General features: G+C 40.5%; 1 protein-coding gene across 5 annotated transcripts in view; it reads left to right on the top strand.

Moving 5' to 3' along the window:
* The window catches only part of TAOK3 (TAO kinase 3), a 155,380-nt gene that overhangs the window by 130,382 nt on the left and 9,073 nt on the right, over positions 1 to 15,925 (top strand). For all 5 annotated transcript variants that reach the window (XM_081037133.1, XM_081037134.1, XM_081037131.1 and 2 more), the window contains 4 exons: positions 953 to 1,189; positions 2,914 to 3,042; positions 6,750 to 6,953; positions 14,382 to 14,621. In XM_081037133.1, the coding sequence (XP_080893259.1) occupies positions 953 to 1,189; positions 2,914 to 3,042; positions 6,750 to 6,953; positions 14,382 to 14,621 (810 nt within the window). The remainder of the gene's footprint in view (positions 1 to 952; positions 1,190 to 2,913; positions 3,043 to 6,749; positions 6,954 to 14,381; positions 14,622 to 15,925) is intronic.

The raw sequence follows: 15,925 nt of genomic DNA, 5'->3' as shown, positions 1-15,925 counted from the left end.
TCTCCACCCCTTATTAGCTATGTGACCTTGAGCATACATACATAATGATATATCAAAAATATGTAAATACATTTTGGCTGAATTAACAAATTAATTCCCTCGAGTCTCAATTTCTACATCTATAAAATAGGAATGGTAACGCCTGCTTCATGAATGAATAAATGAATGACTGAATGAGATAGGATTTTTTAGGGTTAGAGATAAAGTATATAAAGAGCACCCAGCACAGTGTCTGATACAGGTGAGTGTTCAGGAAATACGAGATCAGACAGTTAAGTTCGTGAACTCATCCTAGAAAAAATGCTACACACCTCATGGCTGAATGTCACTATGGTCACCTTTAAAGTCCTCTCCTTAGGAAGCTACATATCCACCCCAGCACCTAGTCTACCCTTCAAAGCAATTCTGGAACTCTTTTTCTGGAATGGCCATCAGAGCTGTAGTCATATTACCCTCAATGTCCTTAATGTCATCAAAATGTTCTCCTTTCAATATTTCCTTTATCTTCGGGTAAAGAAAGAAGTCATTGGGGGCCAGACCAGGTGAGCAGGGAGGGCGTTCCAATACAGTTATTTGTTTACTGGCTAAAAACTCCCTCACAGACAGTGCCGTGTGAGCTGGTGCATTGTCGTGATGCAAGAGCCATGAATTGTTGGCCAAAGGTTCAGGTTGTCTAAGTTTTTCATGCAGCCTTTCCAGCACTTCCAAATTGTAAACTTGGTGAACTGTTTGTCCAGTTGGTACAAATTCGTAATGAATAATCCCTCTGATATCAAAAAAGGTTAGCAAGATCGTTGCAACAAGTTTGCGAACTTAATTGTCTGACCTCATAGTAGGTGCCGTGATGGTGACAATGACAAATAAAATGGTGCCAGAGGGTTCTCCCACTTGACCAGAAAGCTTGTCTTCCATGAAGCTGGTTACCTGAGTTCTGTTCCCCAACCCCAATCAGGTTACACGGCAGATCCATGAGCATGAGCAGGAGAACGAGTTGCGGGAACAGATGTCAGGTTATAAGCGGATGCGGCGCCAGCACCAGAAGCAGCTGATCGCCCTGGAGAACAAGCTGAAGGCTGAGATGGACGAGCACCGCCTCAAGCTCCAGAAGGAGGTGGAGACACATGCCAACAACTCGTCCATCGAGCTGGAGAAGCTGGCCAAGAAGCAAGTGGCTATCATAGAAAAGGAGGTCAGTAAGTGCACAGCTGCCTTCGCGCCACAGCCAAGCCAGGCCCGGCCATCAGTGGTATCCTGTTAGCAGGACGCAGGAGGAGTGTGATTGGGGGCGATAAAGGAATAGTATTGCTTTGATGGGGGTGGGGGTTATGGGGCTACTTAAAATTGCTGTTAAAAGTTAAAATAGTAACTAAAGGTATCTATCACATTCTTGTCCATTCAGATATAGTCTGAGCATGGGTCCCTTGGTGGGGGTCTGGGTAAAATAAAAAGAAATAAGATGCCTCTATCCCGTGGAAAGGTGCACAGTTCAGGTCTGTTCCTGTACCTGCCACACCCACAGTCCTCCTCAAAGGAAAACTGCTCCACACACAGTCCCTTTTAGTGGTGATAATCCCTGCCTACAGCTGATTGACCTAGGGATGGCCTCCTGACCAATGGCTGCAAGTAATTCATCTGGCTATTCCTTGAGTCTTCTAGGGAACATCTCTCTTCCCCACCCAGGTTCTAAACTAATTTAAAAACAGACAAGAGGGTAAGGTAGAGAGTCAAAATATCACCTTTATTACTGTTAAATGTTAGATGGGAGAAGTGATTTATGTCTGAAGGAAAATGGGCCTAATAATATTGAACAAAATGAAACAGACCTGCCTACCCAGGCACTAGTAGTGCTAAATGAGTCCCCTTTCCTGCCACCCCCTCACCCCATAAGACTTTCATAGTGTGAAAAAGCCAGGGTGAATATGTGCTCCCTGAGGATGGAGTGACTAGTGCCAGGGTGCCAGGGGTGTTTCAATAATTAAGCTCTCTCCACATGGAACAAAACCTCAGAGTTGTAGAAGAAGCATTCCCCCAACAGCCATCCATCTATGAGGCAGTGTGGCATGAAAACCTCTGCCCAAACAGGGATAACGTTGATTAAATAAACCAGTCAGATTCTTTCTTGGGGATTTGACATGGTAAATATGTGGAGAGAATTGTTCATAATGAGAAGAATTGTTGACAATGGAAGCTAAAGGTGAAAAGAGATATAAAAAGACCCATGAAGCATAATTCCCTCTCTATCTCCTAAGCACCTCGTCTTACATATGGGCTTCATCGAATGGTTCCCTGAAACTTAGATTGGGTCACTTTCAGGAGCCAATATTTATTAGGTTATCTTTTATTTGGTCTGTGTTCTATCCACTTAGGAGCCCTCAAAATGTCTTGGTGTCTGACTGTTGTGGATTGTAGCAGGTACTAAGAAATCAACCGTCATTAGTTTTGCCTATTATACTAGAGATGACCCCACTAGGAAATCGGATAGTTGGAATAATTAATGGAGTTAGATTCTTGGAATAAAACTGGCCAATTATGTTTATCCATTTTTATAATATAATCCTTGGGCTGCTAATAATATGATAAAAAATACTTTATTATAATCCTCAGTTTACCTTTCATCCCATGTATTTGTGTGTGTGTGTGTTCAATAAAACATGTTTATGGTTTATCTTCATATTTTTCCCACAATTGGGAATATGTTTTTCAATAAGTAAGTTTGTTTGTTAATTTGTTTGTTTGTTTGTTTAAGATACAGGAAAATCAGAGCAAGCATTTCCTTATTTTGTTTTTAATTATTTGTTCAAAAAAATTACATTATTCAGCATGTATGTATTTTTCTAATGCATTGGAGAATATAAATAGCTGAATTCTGTGTGACGCACAATTCATCCAAGATCATATTTGTTATTTTATAAGGCAAAGGTAGCTGCAGCAGATGAGAAGAAGTTTCAACAACAGATCTTGGCCCAGCAGAAGAAAGATTTGACAACTTTCTTAGAAAGTCAGAAGAAGCAGTATAAGATTTGCAAGGAAAAAATAAAAGAGGTAAGAGCACCAATATTTGTAGTCACCAAGTTGCCATTAGAATTTGAAACTTAAAACTGATTCATCTTACATAGTAATCTATTCGTAGTGTAACCCATTGACTCTCAAACTTTACATTAGAATCACCTGAAATGCTTATTAAAACAGATTGCTAGCCCACGCCTAGCGTTTCTGATTCAATGGGTCTGGGGTGGAGTTTGAAATATGCATTTCTAACAAGTTCCCAGGTAATGCTGATGCTGCTGGGCCAGGTACCACACTTCAGGAACCATTTGGTCACATTCTGAACCATTCTTGCCTATTTCTGGTTTATTCCCCACTTCAGCCAGAGCGATCTTTTCAAACCATAAGTCTGATATTATCACCTCATGTTTTTAACATTTTTTTTAAGATAGATCCAAATACCACCATGTTTCCCCGAAAACAAGACCTAGCCAGACAATCAGCTCTAATGCATCTTTTAGAGCAAAAATTAATATAAGACCTGGTCTTATTTTACTACAATATAAGACCGGGTCTTACATAATATAATATGAGACCGGGTCTTATATTAATTTTGCTCCAAAAGATGCATGAGAGCTGATTGTCTGGTTAGGTCTCATTTTCGGGGAAACAGAGTAGAAGTCCCTACATGCTCCGCTACCAGCCTCACCTCACACAGTGTTCCCCTCACCTGCTTACCCCCCACCCGTCACCCCAACTCTTTGCTGCTCCTGCCACAATGGTCACCTTTTGGTTCCTCAAATGTATCAAGCTCTGCCCTTCTCCAGGGTCTTTGCTCATATGAATTCTTCCTCCAGGACGCTCTCCCCACCCTTCCCCTAACCCCTCCCCTGCCACAATTCTGTTGTTAATTCCTTCTCCTCCTCCTTGTGAGATTTAGGATTGTTTATCAGTACTTTATCTTAAATATCACTTCCCTAGGGAAGCCTTTCCTGACTGCCTCAACCAAGGCAGGAGCCTCTGGTTTCATAACACTAGTTTTCAATTTTACATCCTCTAGGGATACTTTGAGCTACTTTCCCTACTACTAAGTAAGTGACATAAGCAGAAACCATTATTATTATTATTTTTTGCCCATGACTGTATTGCTTGTATCTGGTACATGCGAATATTTGATAAATGAATGATCGAGTTTTGAATGTTTGGTTGAAGACCACTAGTGGCCTTGGAAAGTCCTCCTGCAGAACTGCAATTTGATCTGAAAGCTCAGATTCCTTTAGTTCTCTTTGTACCGGTCCTTCCAGGTGAATTTTCCTACATTTCCATAGCATTTCCTTCCCATAAGACTACTAGTTTGTTAAGGTTTAATAAAATTTAATATGGGGCATTGTTCTAGTATATGAAATCATTCATTTGAGTCCATATTCTAAGTTAATAATATGAGACTTAGCAAGATTCCTCTCCAATTCTTTTTTTCATTAGGAAGTGAAAGCAAGTGGTTTGGGGTGGGCCGTGGGATCTGTTGCCCTGCCCGGAAGAGCCACTGGTCATTGCTGGGCCTAACAGACATTTGTATTTGATCCACACTGCCTGAACGGGAAGAATCTCTTAACACCATAAGATCTAGAAAACCAGGCTGTATAGAGCAATGGTCCAACTAAGAAGGTTCATATTCTCTCTGTTTTCTCTTAGTTATTGCTTGAGCCTAATTATTATATCTCAATAGAAAGATGTTGCTAGATCACAGAGATACCTTTGCTCTTGCCATAAGAAATTCTGAAATTTTCTCAGCTGCAGATACATTCTTATTTCTAACTCCATGTGCTTACTCATGCTCTGGAGGCCATACTTTATGACTGCAGCCACCATTTTGAGCTAAGGTACTGGCGATTGAGTGAACTCCTTTAGAAAATTCTACCGCAGAACAGCATCCAAGAGTCCCCACTCAGCCTTCAGGCATAAGGCTATTTTTGGTTCACCATACTCAGATTTATGAGTCCAAGAGACCACAGGCCTAACCTTTCAATATGCTCATGAGGAAAAACAAGCCTAAACCCAATTTGAGATAGCCTCAGTAAGTCTTTCCGTGACGAGCTAATATTACTCCTTATTACTGAAATAAAGCTTAGTTCAGACTGTTTCCAGTGGCCTGTATATTTAGAGACTGGTATCCCTGAAGGTGTTCTCTTTGGGATGGCAGAACAGTCGCCATCATTTCCACTGTTGATAAACAGGGGTGTGGGTAATATCGAATGATGGATGGCCCAGAAATGATTTAGTCTTCATTTTGGAGTGAATTTTTGTGACCCTATTTGAACGTGGCTGTGCAATATAGTATCAAGAAATGAGTCACCCAGCCTTCCTCGTGTGATCCCAGCTTACACCAGGCTGGAAACAGCTCTTGCTCTTGTAGATTCCAATATTTCACTTAAGACTTCACTGGAACAAGAAAGTTGAAATTTGATTTACAAGGACTTCTTGACTAAGTACAAAAATAATCTAAATGGTGTGTGATGGCTGCATCACAAAACATTAAATAAAATAGATGTTAGCAATTAACGGAGATTTCAACCGAATGAGTAGTTAACCAGACATGATAGGTCAAGCTTGTCCATGGCAACAGTATGAAGAAGAGTATACTGTACTTTCTCCAAAAGGGGTCACCTTACTTTCCCTGTAGGCTAACATCTTCTTAGCTGTTCTGGTGCACTGCTGTCTTCTCTTTACCCATATGGGCTAGAATAACTATGAGTTTTGTCCTTTTGAAAATCTAGGTGATTTGGTTATCCTCTAATCCCAATTGAAGAATGTTTTTTCCTGAAATTCAAATGAGTAACATTTGCAGAGTTACTTCCCACCTTTGAAATCTTTTCACCACCTCCTTTGTCTAAGCTACTGCCTTCTCTCACCTGAACCTTTGCACTAGCCTAGCTGTCTCCATGGACAAACTCTTGCCTTCTTCATTCTGTTCTACCCATGGAAGCCAGAGTCATCTTTTGGAAATGCATCTTGTTTTAACCTCCTCCCCTCCCCCCCATATAAAATCCATTTTGCCTAAAGATCAGTATCCTGAACTTGGCCTAGAAGGCCACAGAGGGTCCTGTCTGTCTGTCCGGCCTCATCTCATGTGACACTGCACCACACTCTGGTTTCAGCCCCTTGACCATTCCATGTTTCAGTTTACCATCCTAAGGGTTTTGTACAGGCCATTTCCTCTCCCCAGAGTATTCTTCCCCCTCCTTTTTGACTGGTTAATGCCTACAATTTTTCAAATTTCAGCTTAGTTGTTACCAAAGTCCAATATTTTCTATTAAACATCCAAGTTCTCACCTTCACAGCAGTTATCACAGTAATTTTCAGTTCAGTTCTGTGATTCTTTGATTAATTCTTTATTCTGGACTGTACACCCCCATGATGGGAAATATCATGTTCTTTTGTTCACTGCTGTATCCGTGTCTTGTACAATGCGTGTCACATGATAGGAACTCAGTAAATGTGTTTGGACTAAATGAGTGAACGAATCATTTCTGAGAGCGAGGAGCCAGAGAAAGAAGCCACGTGGAAACTGACAAGTCTCCCTCTCACTTAATAGTCAATTAATCTATTTTAAAAAAAGAAAAGAATTGTTGAGGAGTGTGTGCAACCCCAAACATTCTCATTTGCTCTCCAAATGTTTTAATCTACCGTTGCAATAAATGATTATAGTTCCTTTGGCTGACGAGACTGGCATGGTTGTGTTTTGTTTTTTTCCTTTTTGTGTGAAGGAGATGAATGAGGACCATAGCACACCCAAGAAAGAGAAGCAAGAGCGGATATCCAAGCATAAAGAGAATTTGCAGCACACACAGGCCGAAGAGGAAGCCCACCTTCTCACTCAGCAGAGACTGTACTACGACAAAAACTGTCGCTTCTTCAAGCGGAAAATAATGATCAAGCGGCACGAGGTGGAGCAACAGAACATTCGGGAGGTAAGGATTATGTTCCTAACTATTGTCACTAACTTGTGAGACATTGAACTTGGCGAGGATCGTGACTGTTCTGTCCATTCCTGTACCCTTAGCCTTTATAGGCTTTAGCGCAACGCCTGAGACAAAGTAGGTATACAAAAAAGTCAGGGAGTGAATGTACCACGGAGGAGAGAAAGCCCATTTACAGAACAAGAAATCACCTTTACCCAAATAAATGTAATGGAATTGTATTGAACACCTATGAGAAGCCATGTCATGCAGTGGAGAATCAAAAGAAACAGAATAGAGAAGTTTTGCTCTCAGCTGTTGTCATAGACTTGTGTTTCTGAGACTCCACATGAAACATTTCAATAACAGCACGATGCTCTCTAATTGAGCTCATTCAGTCAGTCACCCAGCACTTACCAAGTGCCTCCTTTGTGCCAGGCTCTGGGCTCGCAACGCCAGGACTTCTGAGAAGCTATACTACTTGCCTTCAAGTAGTTCCAACTCTAAGAGGAGAAACAGACGCATAACAGACTAATTGCAATATAACATGTTAGGTACATTAATAGACACATAAATAAATATCATGGACATATAGTCATGAAAGGGCTTGGAGGATTCGGTGATCGATGACACGTGATGAGTGCGCTGGGTGTGGAGTGGAGTGTCAGAACAAGAGTAGCTGGAGGCAGAACATGGAAGGCCTTGTTTGTTAAGCCAAGGTGGTTCGACTTTAGCCTCAAGGCAGTTGCACAGCCACGAGAGGGTTTTAAGCAGGGAAGTGAGTGATGAGTTTTCTCTATGTTGAAGAATGAGTGCATCAGTCTGAGGGTAGGCTAGAGTGGTGAGAAGCCAAATACAGTGAGGTCAGCTAGGACACCCTTTCTCTAGTTCTACCTGGAAGAGGCAAAAGAGGTTAGACCTTTCTTTTTTTTTCAAATAGCATGCATCTTTAGCCCAATGATGTAAGATTCATATGTGCTTTTGGAAATTAGATCTGAGTGACATTTCTGACAGAACTGAAAATAATTCGGACTAAATGATGTGAGGATTCCAGAAGAGGGAGGAGTCAAAAGTGACTTCGAAGTTGCTAATTTGGGAAATTGGATAGATACGATGTTATTCTGTGAGATGAGGGAAAGCTCAGTTACAGATACAAAGTTCAATAGGAAATTATTGTGACCTGGAATAATCAGAGAAAGAGAAACCCTCACAAACGAGCTAGCACATTTGTAAAACTACCAAAGTTTAATAAAAACCCAGTGTTCACCTGTGCAAAGGAATTGAGCACTTCAGGTACATTTAATGGGAATGTGAGTTGCTCTGACGTTTTGGAGAGCAGTATTCAAATAGGAAGAAAAAGAGCGGAGAAAACTCAAATTTATTGACCACATGTAATTATGGGCCAGGCTCAGGCTATTTTTCTATTATCTCATCTTATTGGAGGAGGGAGAAAATGCTGAACATTTTTGAGCCAGGCAATGAGTGATGTGGCTCGAGTTATACTTTGGAGACATCAGCCCAGTTTGGTGGCAACACGCAGATTGATTAGAGCATGCATTCTCGTTGGGGGTGATGTTGCGCCCAGGAAAGTAGGTTCCTGTGGCGTTGGGGTCTTAGCTATTGCAATGGCTTGTGGCCCTCTGAAGGGACACTGTACATTAATAGATATACAGTATATCTGTGGTATTAACATTTCAGGAGTGGGGATGGTTGGGGGTGGGCAGAGTCTAAAAAAGCTCCCGATGGGGACAATAATGAAAAAAACAAAGGTTGAGAAACAATGGATTAGGTGGAAGAAACTACAAGCAAAGAGATAGGTTGTAGGAAATGGGGTACAGACAAAGATGGTGGCGATAGCTGTCAAAAGAGAGGTGAGTTTGAAACATAATTTGAACTATAAAATAAATAGGACTTACATACAATAGGATATGAGAGAAAAGATGAAGGTAGGATCAAAGTTATTTCTAGGGTTTAAGACTTGGGGAAATGCATTTGACGGAAATAGAAGCTTAGAGAGGGGTGCTAGTAAGAAACTGATTGATCCATTCTAGACATGTTGAATTTATTAGAAGTCAAAAAAGTCCAATAGCCAGTTGCAAATAACATATTTAGGACTGTTTTCATCTGGCAATTATTATTATTATTCTAATTGCACATATTTCAAAGAAGTCTGAGATTAAGGGGACAATTAGAAGTCTGAGATATAGAAGACAATTATCCCCACAAAATGATAGAAACTGTATTCGTGACTTCATTAGTATCAGGTTCTAACCAATCGAGTAAAGAATAGCCCCATGAGGGTATTTTTTTTTAATCTAGATTTTCTTTTGTTTAGTCTTATTCCAGAACTTTCTTCATGAAAATGTTCAAAGTTTTTCTTTCTGATTACAAAAGTAATCAAAGAATATTGAAAGGAGACAAATATAGAAAAATACAAAGTTGAATAGGGAAAGTTCTTGATATCCCCATCCCACCCAATCTGTACCCTGAGACAGTCACCATTAATTTGGCACATAATTTCCAGATTTTGTTTTCTGTACATTTGTATACATACATACAGTTTATATATTGTACATAACTTTTATTTTAGAAAAAGATTACATTAGTATCAGCGGGTTTATTTGATTTGCAAGCAATAGAAACAAACTCTGGCTGACTTAGCACGGAAAGGAATTTATTGGAAGGATACAGGGTAGATGACAAGAGCTGGAGAATCACTCTGCAAAAGATGAAGGATCAAGCTGGAAAAGCAACTTGCATGACCAGACAGCAAGAGCTAATAATGGCTATTCCTCAAGGCACCAGCATTTGAACGTATCCCACATTTAATTTTTGTTTCACTGCTGCTTAAGATTCAAATTCCTAGGAGATTTAGCACTTGGTTGGGTAATGTGCTTACTCCCTTACTCTCTGATTCCAGATAGGGTGGAGTAGTTTCTTAAGCAAAAAAAAGAGCCTGTTCATAAAAGAAGGGGAAATGGATACTGGACCTACAAAAACCCCCAGATGTCCACTGTACTGTTTTGTAACTCTTTTTCATTTACTATCTAGGACATATAGCTCTGCCTTGTTTTAACCATTAATAATAATGTTGTTATTATTTTTATTTTTTTATTTTTTAGTATGGCTATAACATTATGTATTTAATGAGGTACTTCTTAGTGGAGATTTTGTTGAAGTTTTACAATATCACTAACAATACTACAGAGGACATCTTTGTATGTAGGTCTCTTTACACATGTACAAGTGTTTTGTAGGATATATTCTCACAAATGAAATTTCTGGGTCAGAGTGTATACATCTAAATTTTTTATAGATACTGCCAAATTGCCCTCTAAAAGGGTTTATATACTCACCAACAAAGAGTACCTGTTTTCCTATATCTTTGCCAAAACTGAGTGTTAGCAATCCTTTTAATTAATGAAAATATTTTTAAAAAATCACCACAGACTAGGTTGAGCCTATTCAACAGTCATCACTGCACAGATGCTCACTGTTCTCTAAGCAGATTTTTAAAAGTAAGAACTGAAACTACAAAAGCATTAAATGTCTTAGGCTAACAACATCTCTATTGAAAAGTTTGGATTCTAGTTCTTACTCAACCTCAGTGGGCATGAGCACAAAAAATGTTGACTTGAGTGAGATCAGCTGCTTTTAAAGACGTCAACAGCACTTCCTTTGAAACTTAAACGGAATGGTTGGGTCGCTGTTGGGCTGGGCTTATCGGGGGACACGCCCTGGATCCACAGGAGGTAGGTTCACACAGTCTGGTGATGAGCGCGGGGGCTGTCACGGTCCATGAACAGTCAGTGCCTGTGTTTCTGTACTCAGCTCACACTCAGCATGGCAAGATGCTCCCAGTACGTGATGTGAGAGAGGCGGAGGGAGCTGTGCGTCCTGTCTCACACGCCTGCGCGGCGCGTGTACGCCGAGTGCCCTGGCGGGCAGAACCACCTGGACCGTTGCATTTGCTTTGTACTTTTGCCCAGCTCGTTTTGTTGAGTTTGTATAAGCTACAGGTGTACATGATGAGGCTCTACTGTACATTGTATCATTTGTACAGATGACGCGACAATCGCATTGTCCAGATAGAGTGGAGGAATTCTTGAGAGTATTGTATCACAGACTGAAAAGGCATAAAACAGGAAAATATAAGCCTTCATTGGGAAATCTTTTAATGGAAAACGTCGAAAATCAAAAGACCCGAGTTTTAGCCTCAGTTCTGCTTTATAGCAGCAGTATGATCTTACATTAGTCTCTCAATCCCCAAATTTCTTACTGTCACATATAAAAGGGATATATACAATCTTACCACCTCAGAGGGTTGCAATTAGGGTTAAAAAACATGAAATCATTTTTAAAACTTGAAAGCACATTACACATTGTTATGTAGGCACAACAGTGGGCTCATCATAAGTTGAATAATGTTCCCCCCCCCCCCATGGTTTAACATCTTATGGGCAGTTTACTAACTTACATCTGAGCAATTCAGATATATGAATTGAAGGGAAAGGGAACAACTTACAATTGTAATAGAAAAGCTGTTTCAGTATCATGTTTCTCTCACCTTTCTTATAGTTTATAAAAACTAGTTTTAAGATACTCATTTCTGAATACAGAAAAATAACAATGACGTGTTTATCTATTCTGAAGTGTTTTCTTCCGGTCTTTTGTCTTCACAAGAATGATAGTTCATGGTGGAAAAGTTATCCTCACTTTACACCTGTGGAAACTAAAACAGATTAAGAGACATGCCCAAAGCCATACATAATGAGTCAGTGGAATTGCTGAAACTGACGCACATCCTGAATACTTTTCCATTGATTCTCAAACTTAAGTATATATCAGAATTAGCTGGGTGGTGTGTTCTGAAGACCGATGGCTTGTAACCCAGGTAATTCCAGTGCAGGTATTCTGTGGACAACATCCTGAAGCATTCCATTAAACATAAAGCGAAGCATTTGATTTCTTCTGAAAGTGTTGTTTGCTTTGTGTCCTCTATTTTTTCCCCCGAGTTTCAGGGCTCTGGGCAGCTCAGACTCAGTTTGGACTTCTCCGATTGGTAAAACGTGGAAATACCCAATGTTGGGAATCCTGGTACTCAAAGGTTTAAAATGATTTAGTGACCTAGGAACAGGATATTTACACACTTCAAGGTCTTTCCTTGGCTTTCTCTTGGTCACTGGACTAGAACAGCTTTAGTTTCTGGGAAGGGTTCATTGTCCGCTAGTGCCACCTAGGGGCGAGTTAAGTCATTTTTAAAAGAAGACATTTGATGGCCCAGGTAAAGAGGAAAAATAAAACAAGGAAAAGAAAAATACAAGAGGAGATGGGGGGAGATGCCCTGGGATAGTATCTTTTATTCCTTAAAACAAATGTAAGTTGCACATCTGATATTTCCCCACTAGAAAATAAACTCCATGAGGAGGTTGTACTTGTTCACTGCTGTCCCTACTGGCTCCCAACAGTGCCTGGTACAGAGTGAGTGCTCAATAAATACTTGTTGAATAAATGAATGAATGATGAGCGACTTTGCTCCAGTAATAGATGCTGTGCTGTATAAAGGACTTGTCTTCCAACAGACAGAAGTCCCAGGTTTGCAGGATATTCTCATCCGCACCAAAATGTAAATGTTATTGATCATTGTATGAAAACAAAAGTTTCTTCTATGGTGGATGCCATTAGAGAAGAGACGCACCCTGTTGTTCTAATTTAAAGTCCAGCTCCAAAGGTTTCCCCTTTCTTTGGCCTTTAAACTAGTCGTAATATCACCCTTTTCAGAAATCTTAAAGCATTAAATCTTTACCTCTTTTATAACACTAATCACTTCCAACCTTGCTCTCTCTCTTTTTAAAATTTATACATAAAAAACATGGGCCAGTGAGCTGTGTCTTTCACAACTAGACTGAGAACAGTGGCTTGACTTGGAGTTGGGGAGATGGGGGCGAGGGGAGGGAATAAAAAACTCACTTCCCTGTATTAATTAAGCTTCTTTCTTTGCGTGTTGTTGAAATTTATTTGATGCAGCTTAAGCCCAAAGCAGTGAAGTTACTACAGAAATATAGGAGTGTTTCATAAAACCCAATAGCAATAATACAGCTGGACCCACAGGACAGCTTAGAAGCAGTCAGGAACTTGGGCATATATCCCCTATACTTCTTTCTTCTCTCTTTTTCATTCTTCTCGCCCTGAAGCCCAGCTTTCTCTAATCCTCAGCACTCATAGCAGCAGGTGGCTACCACATATGTAGTTTTAAATGCCCTTCAATTCTAGCCACACGTAAAGATTAACTGTCTCTGAACCCCAAATCCAGTTTTCCCAGAGGGAAAACAGATTTATTCAGTCAGCTGGATGCTGAGCTTACACTTCAGTGCGTATCTATTACAGCTTCCTATTAGGGTGTCAGCACATTGAGAACACAGAATCGCAGACTAGTAGACATTTTTATGTACCCAGAGCACAAGGTGCAAATCTGTGACATAGTTCCATTCCAGAAATATTCTTTTTTTTTTTAATTTATTGGGGTGACAATTGTTAGTAAAATTACCTCGATTTCAGGTGTACAATTCTGTATTATATCATCTATAAATCTCATTGTGTGTTCACCACCCAGAGTCAGTTCACCAGAAATATTCTTGAACTGGTGAATGAAAAATTTCACTCAACTTCTCCCTCCCCACTGTTTCTCTAGTTTCCTTTCTTGCCCTCTTCAACAAAAAAGAAAGACATGAGTAGAACTGGAAAGAACAAAATGATTAGAACTAGAAATGATCAAACAGACTACAATGGGAAAGATGAAAGGGGAGAGATTTCTGCCTTTCCCCAGCATGCTGTGAAATCTGAGATTTAAAAAAAATAGGTAATTGGCATACATCTGATATATGCAAAACATAGGGTACTTTCCCATAAGAATATTGTAGACATTATCAGTTTAATTCAGTGATTGCATGTTAGAATCACCTGCGGAACTCTTAAAAATATTGATGTCACAACCCCACCCCAAACAATTATCAGAATTTCAGGTTGTGGGATTAAGCCTTCTTATGTTTTAAAAGCGCCTCCGATGATTTTAATGAGCAGTCACGGTTGAGAACTACTGGTTTAGCTGAAGAAACATTTATATAGACCTGTGCATAAACATTACCTAATTAAGGGTTTCAGCAGGTCTGTGAGGTAAAAAGGGCTCAAATAGAATTAATCCCATTTTACAAATAGTGTAGTTGTGATGGCTGTGAAGTTGCCCATCTTGTAAATGGTGGACCCACATCCAGAACCTAAATCTCCAGGGATTGTTAACCTAATCTCATTAGGTTGTGCTGCCAAACACTGGTGGGTTTAATTAAGAGGCTAGTGCCTTCCTTGCCATGCCTCACTTACTTGCATCCCTTCCCGTTCATCTCCATTCACCTCTCTCCATTTATCTTTTGTTCTTGAATGCAGGAACTAAATAAAAAGAGGACCCAGAAGGAGATGGAGCATGCCATGCTAATCCGGCACGACGAGTCCACCCGAGAGCTAGAGTACAGGCAGCTGCACACGTTACAGAAGCTACGCATGGATCTGATCCGGCTACAGCACCAGACTGAACTGGAAAACCAGCTGGAGTACAATAAGAGGCGGGAAAGGGAACTGCACAGAAAGCATGTCATGGAACTTCGGCAACAGCCAAAAAACTTAAAGGTGAGAGGAAACTGCAGCATTTCCCCGTTTGGGCTCCAGGACAGAGTTGCATTGGATCAGTGGTTCCTACAACCTGGATGATTGTCAGAGTCACCTGGGCAACTTTTCCCACTTACAACTTTCTGGGCCCCTCACCTACTGAATCAGAATCTCCTGATATGAAGCACAAGAATCTGCATATAACAAACCCCTGAAGAGATGCCGCCGGGCACGCTGGTTTGGAAACCATTATACTGGATGATGTCTCCCTTTTTCTTTGTATCCGTTCTGTAATTTCTCTGACCCCTTCATGATCTGCCCTTTTAAAAATTGTAACGTATGGACTCGCAGCAGCCCATGGTTCTAAAACCAGGAAATGAGAACGTTACCTGGCAGGTACATGGCAGATAAATCGCATCCATCACGCCAGTCACATCATTGGTGGGAGCAGTCACTACCTTCAGTGCTGCAGGGCTAAGAAAGACTCTGAAGCCACATCTGAGCTTTTAGGAGAGAGTAGGATGTATTAGTGATATCTGTCATGGCATGGGACTCAGGAGGGAATCTCCATGTGCCAGGCACTTTTTACTCCTGCACTAGAGATATGGAACTCCTTTGGCCCTCCCTGCCTCAGAGAATTGTAGCTAATTGACAAGTTTTATGGATTAAGCGATTGCCATATGTCAAGGGAGACGTTGTCGGTGTTGATACAGGTATGAGTCCAACCTCGACCCCTCCGGCCATGCTCCTCTCTAGCCAAATCCTCACCTGTCTAAATAGTGGTCCTGTAATCACAGCCCCTCGTGGTGTTTGTGAAATGCACACGTGAGGCAAGATACAGGAATGCCTTTCGGACTCATAGAACACCCACCTTCTCCTTGCCAGAATGCATACTTGATATTGCTACATGCACGTGCCACCTCTTAATAGGGGAGATAACTGAAATCACTTTCATTTATGCTGAAATTTAGTGGAATTGTCAAGGAAGCACAGAGCAGTGAGAGCTGGCTTGTACATTGTCATCCCCTTTCTCACTTGGAAATGGGGGACAGGGTGGGGTGATAAAAAATGGGGATAAACAACTAACAATAGAAAACACTGAAGATTTTGACTAGGAAACAATTAAAATAATGAACAAACTTTTAACAAACTAAGCTTCATAGTATTCCATAATCTGCTTAGAGTTGTGATCCCTTTGTAACAATTCGTTTTTTTCAATTCACTCACAAATTCAAAATTACTTCTGTTTATTTAATATAAAAATCAAAAGTATTGGTAGAGTTGACTCTTGTCTGTGCCATATGTAGTATTTTCATTATTACTGA

Source organism: Rhinolophus hipposideros (assembly GCF_964194185.1).
Source record: "Rhinolophus hipposideros genome assembly, chromosome: 24".
NCBI lineage: Eukaryota > Metazoa > Chordata > Mammalia > Chiroptera > Rhinolophidae > Rhinolophus > Rhinolophus hipposideros.
This window is presented reverse-complemented; position numbering and strand designations above follow the sequence as displayed.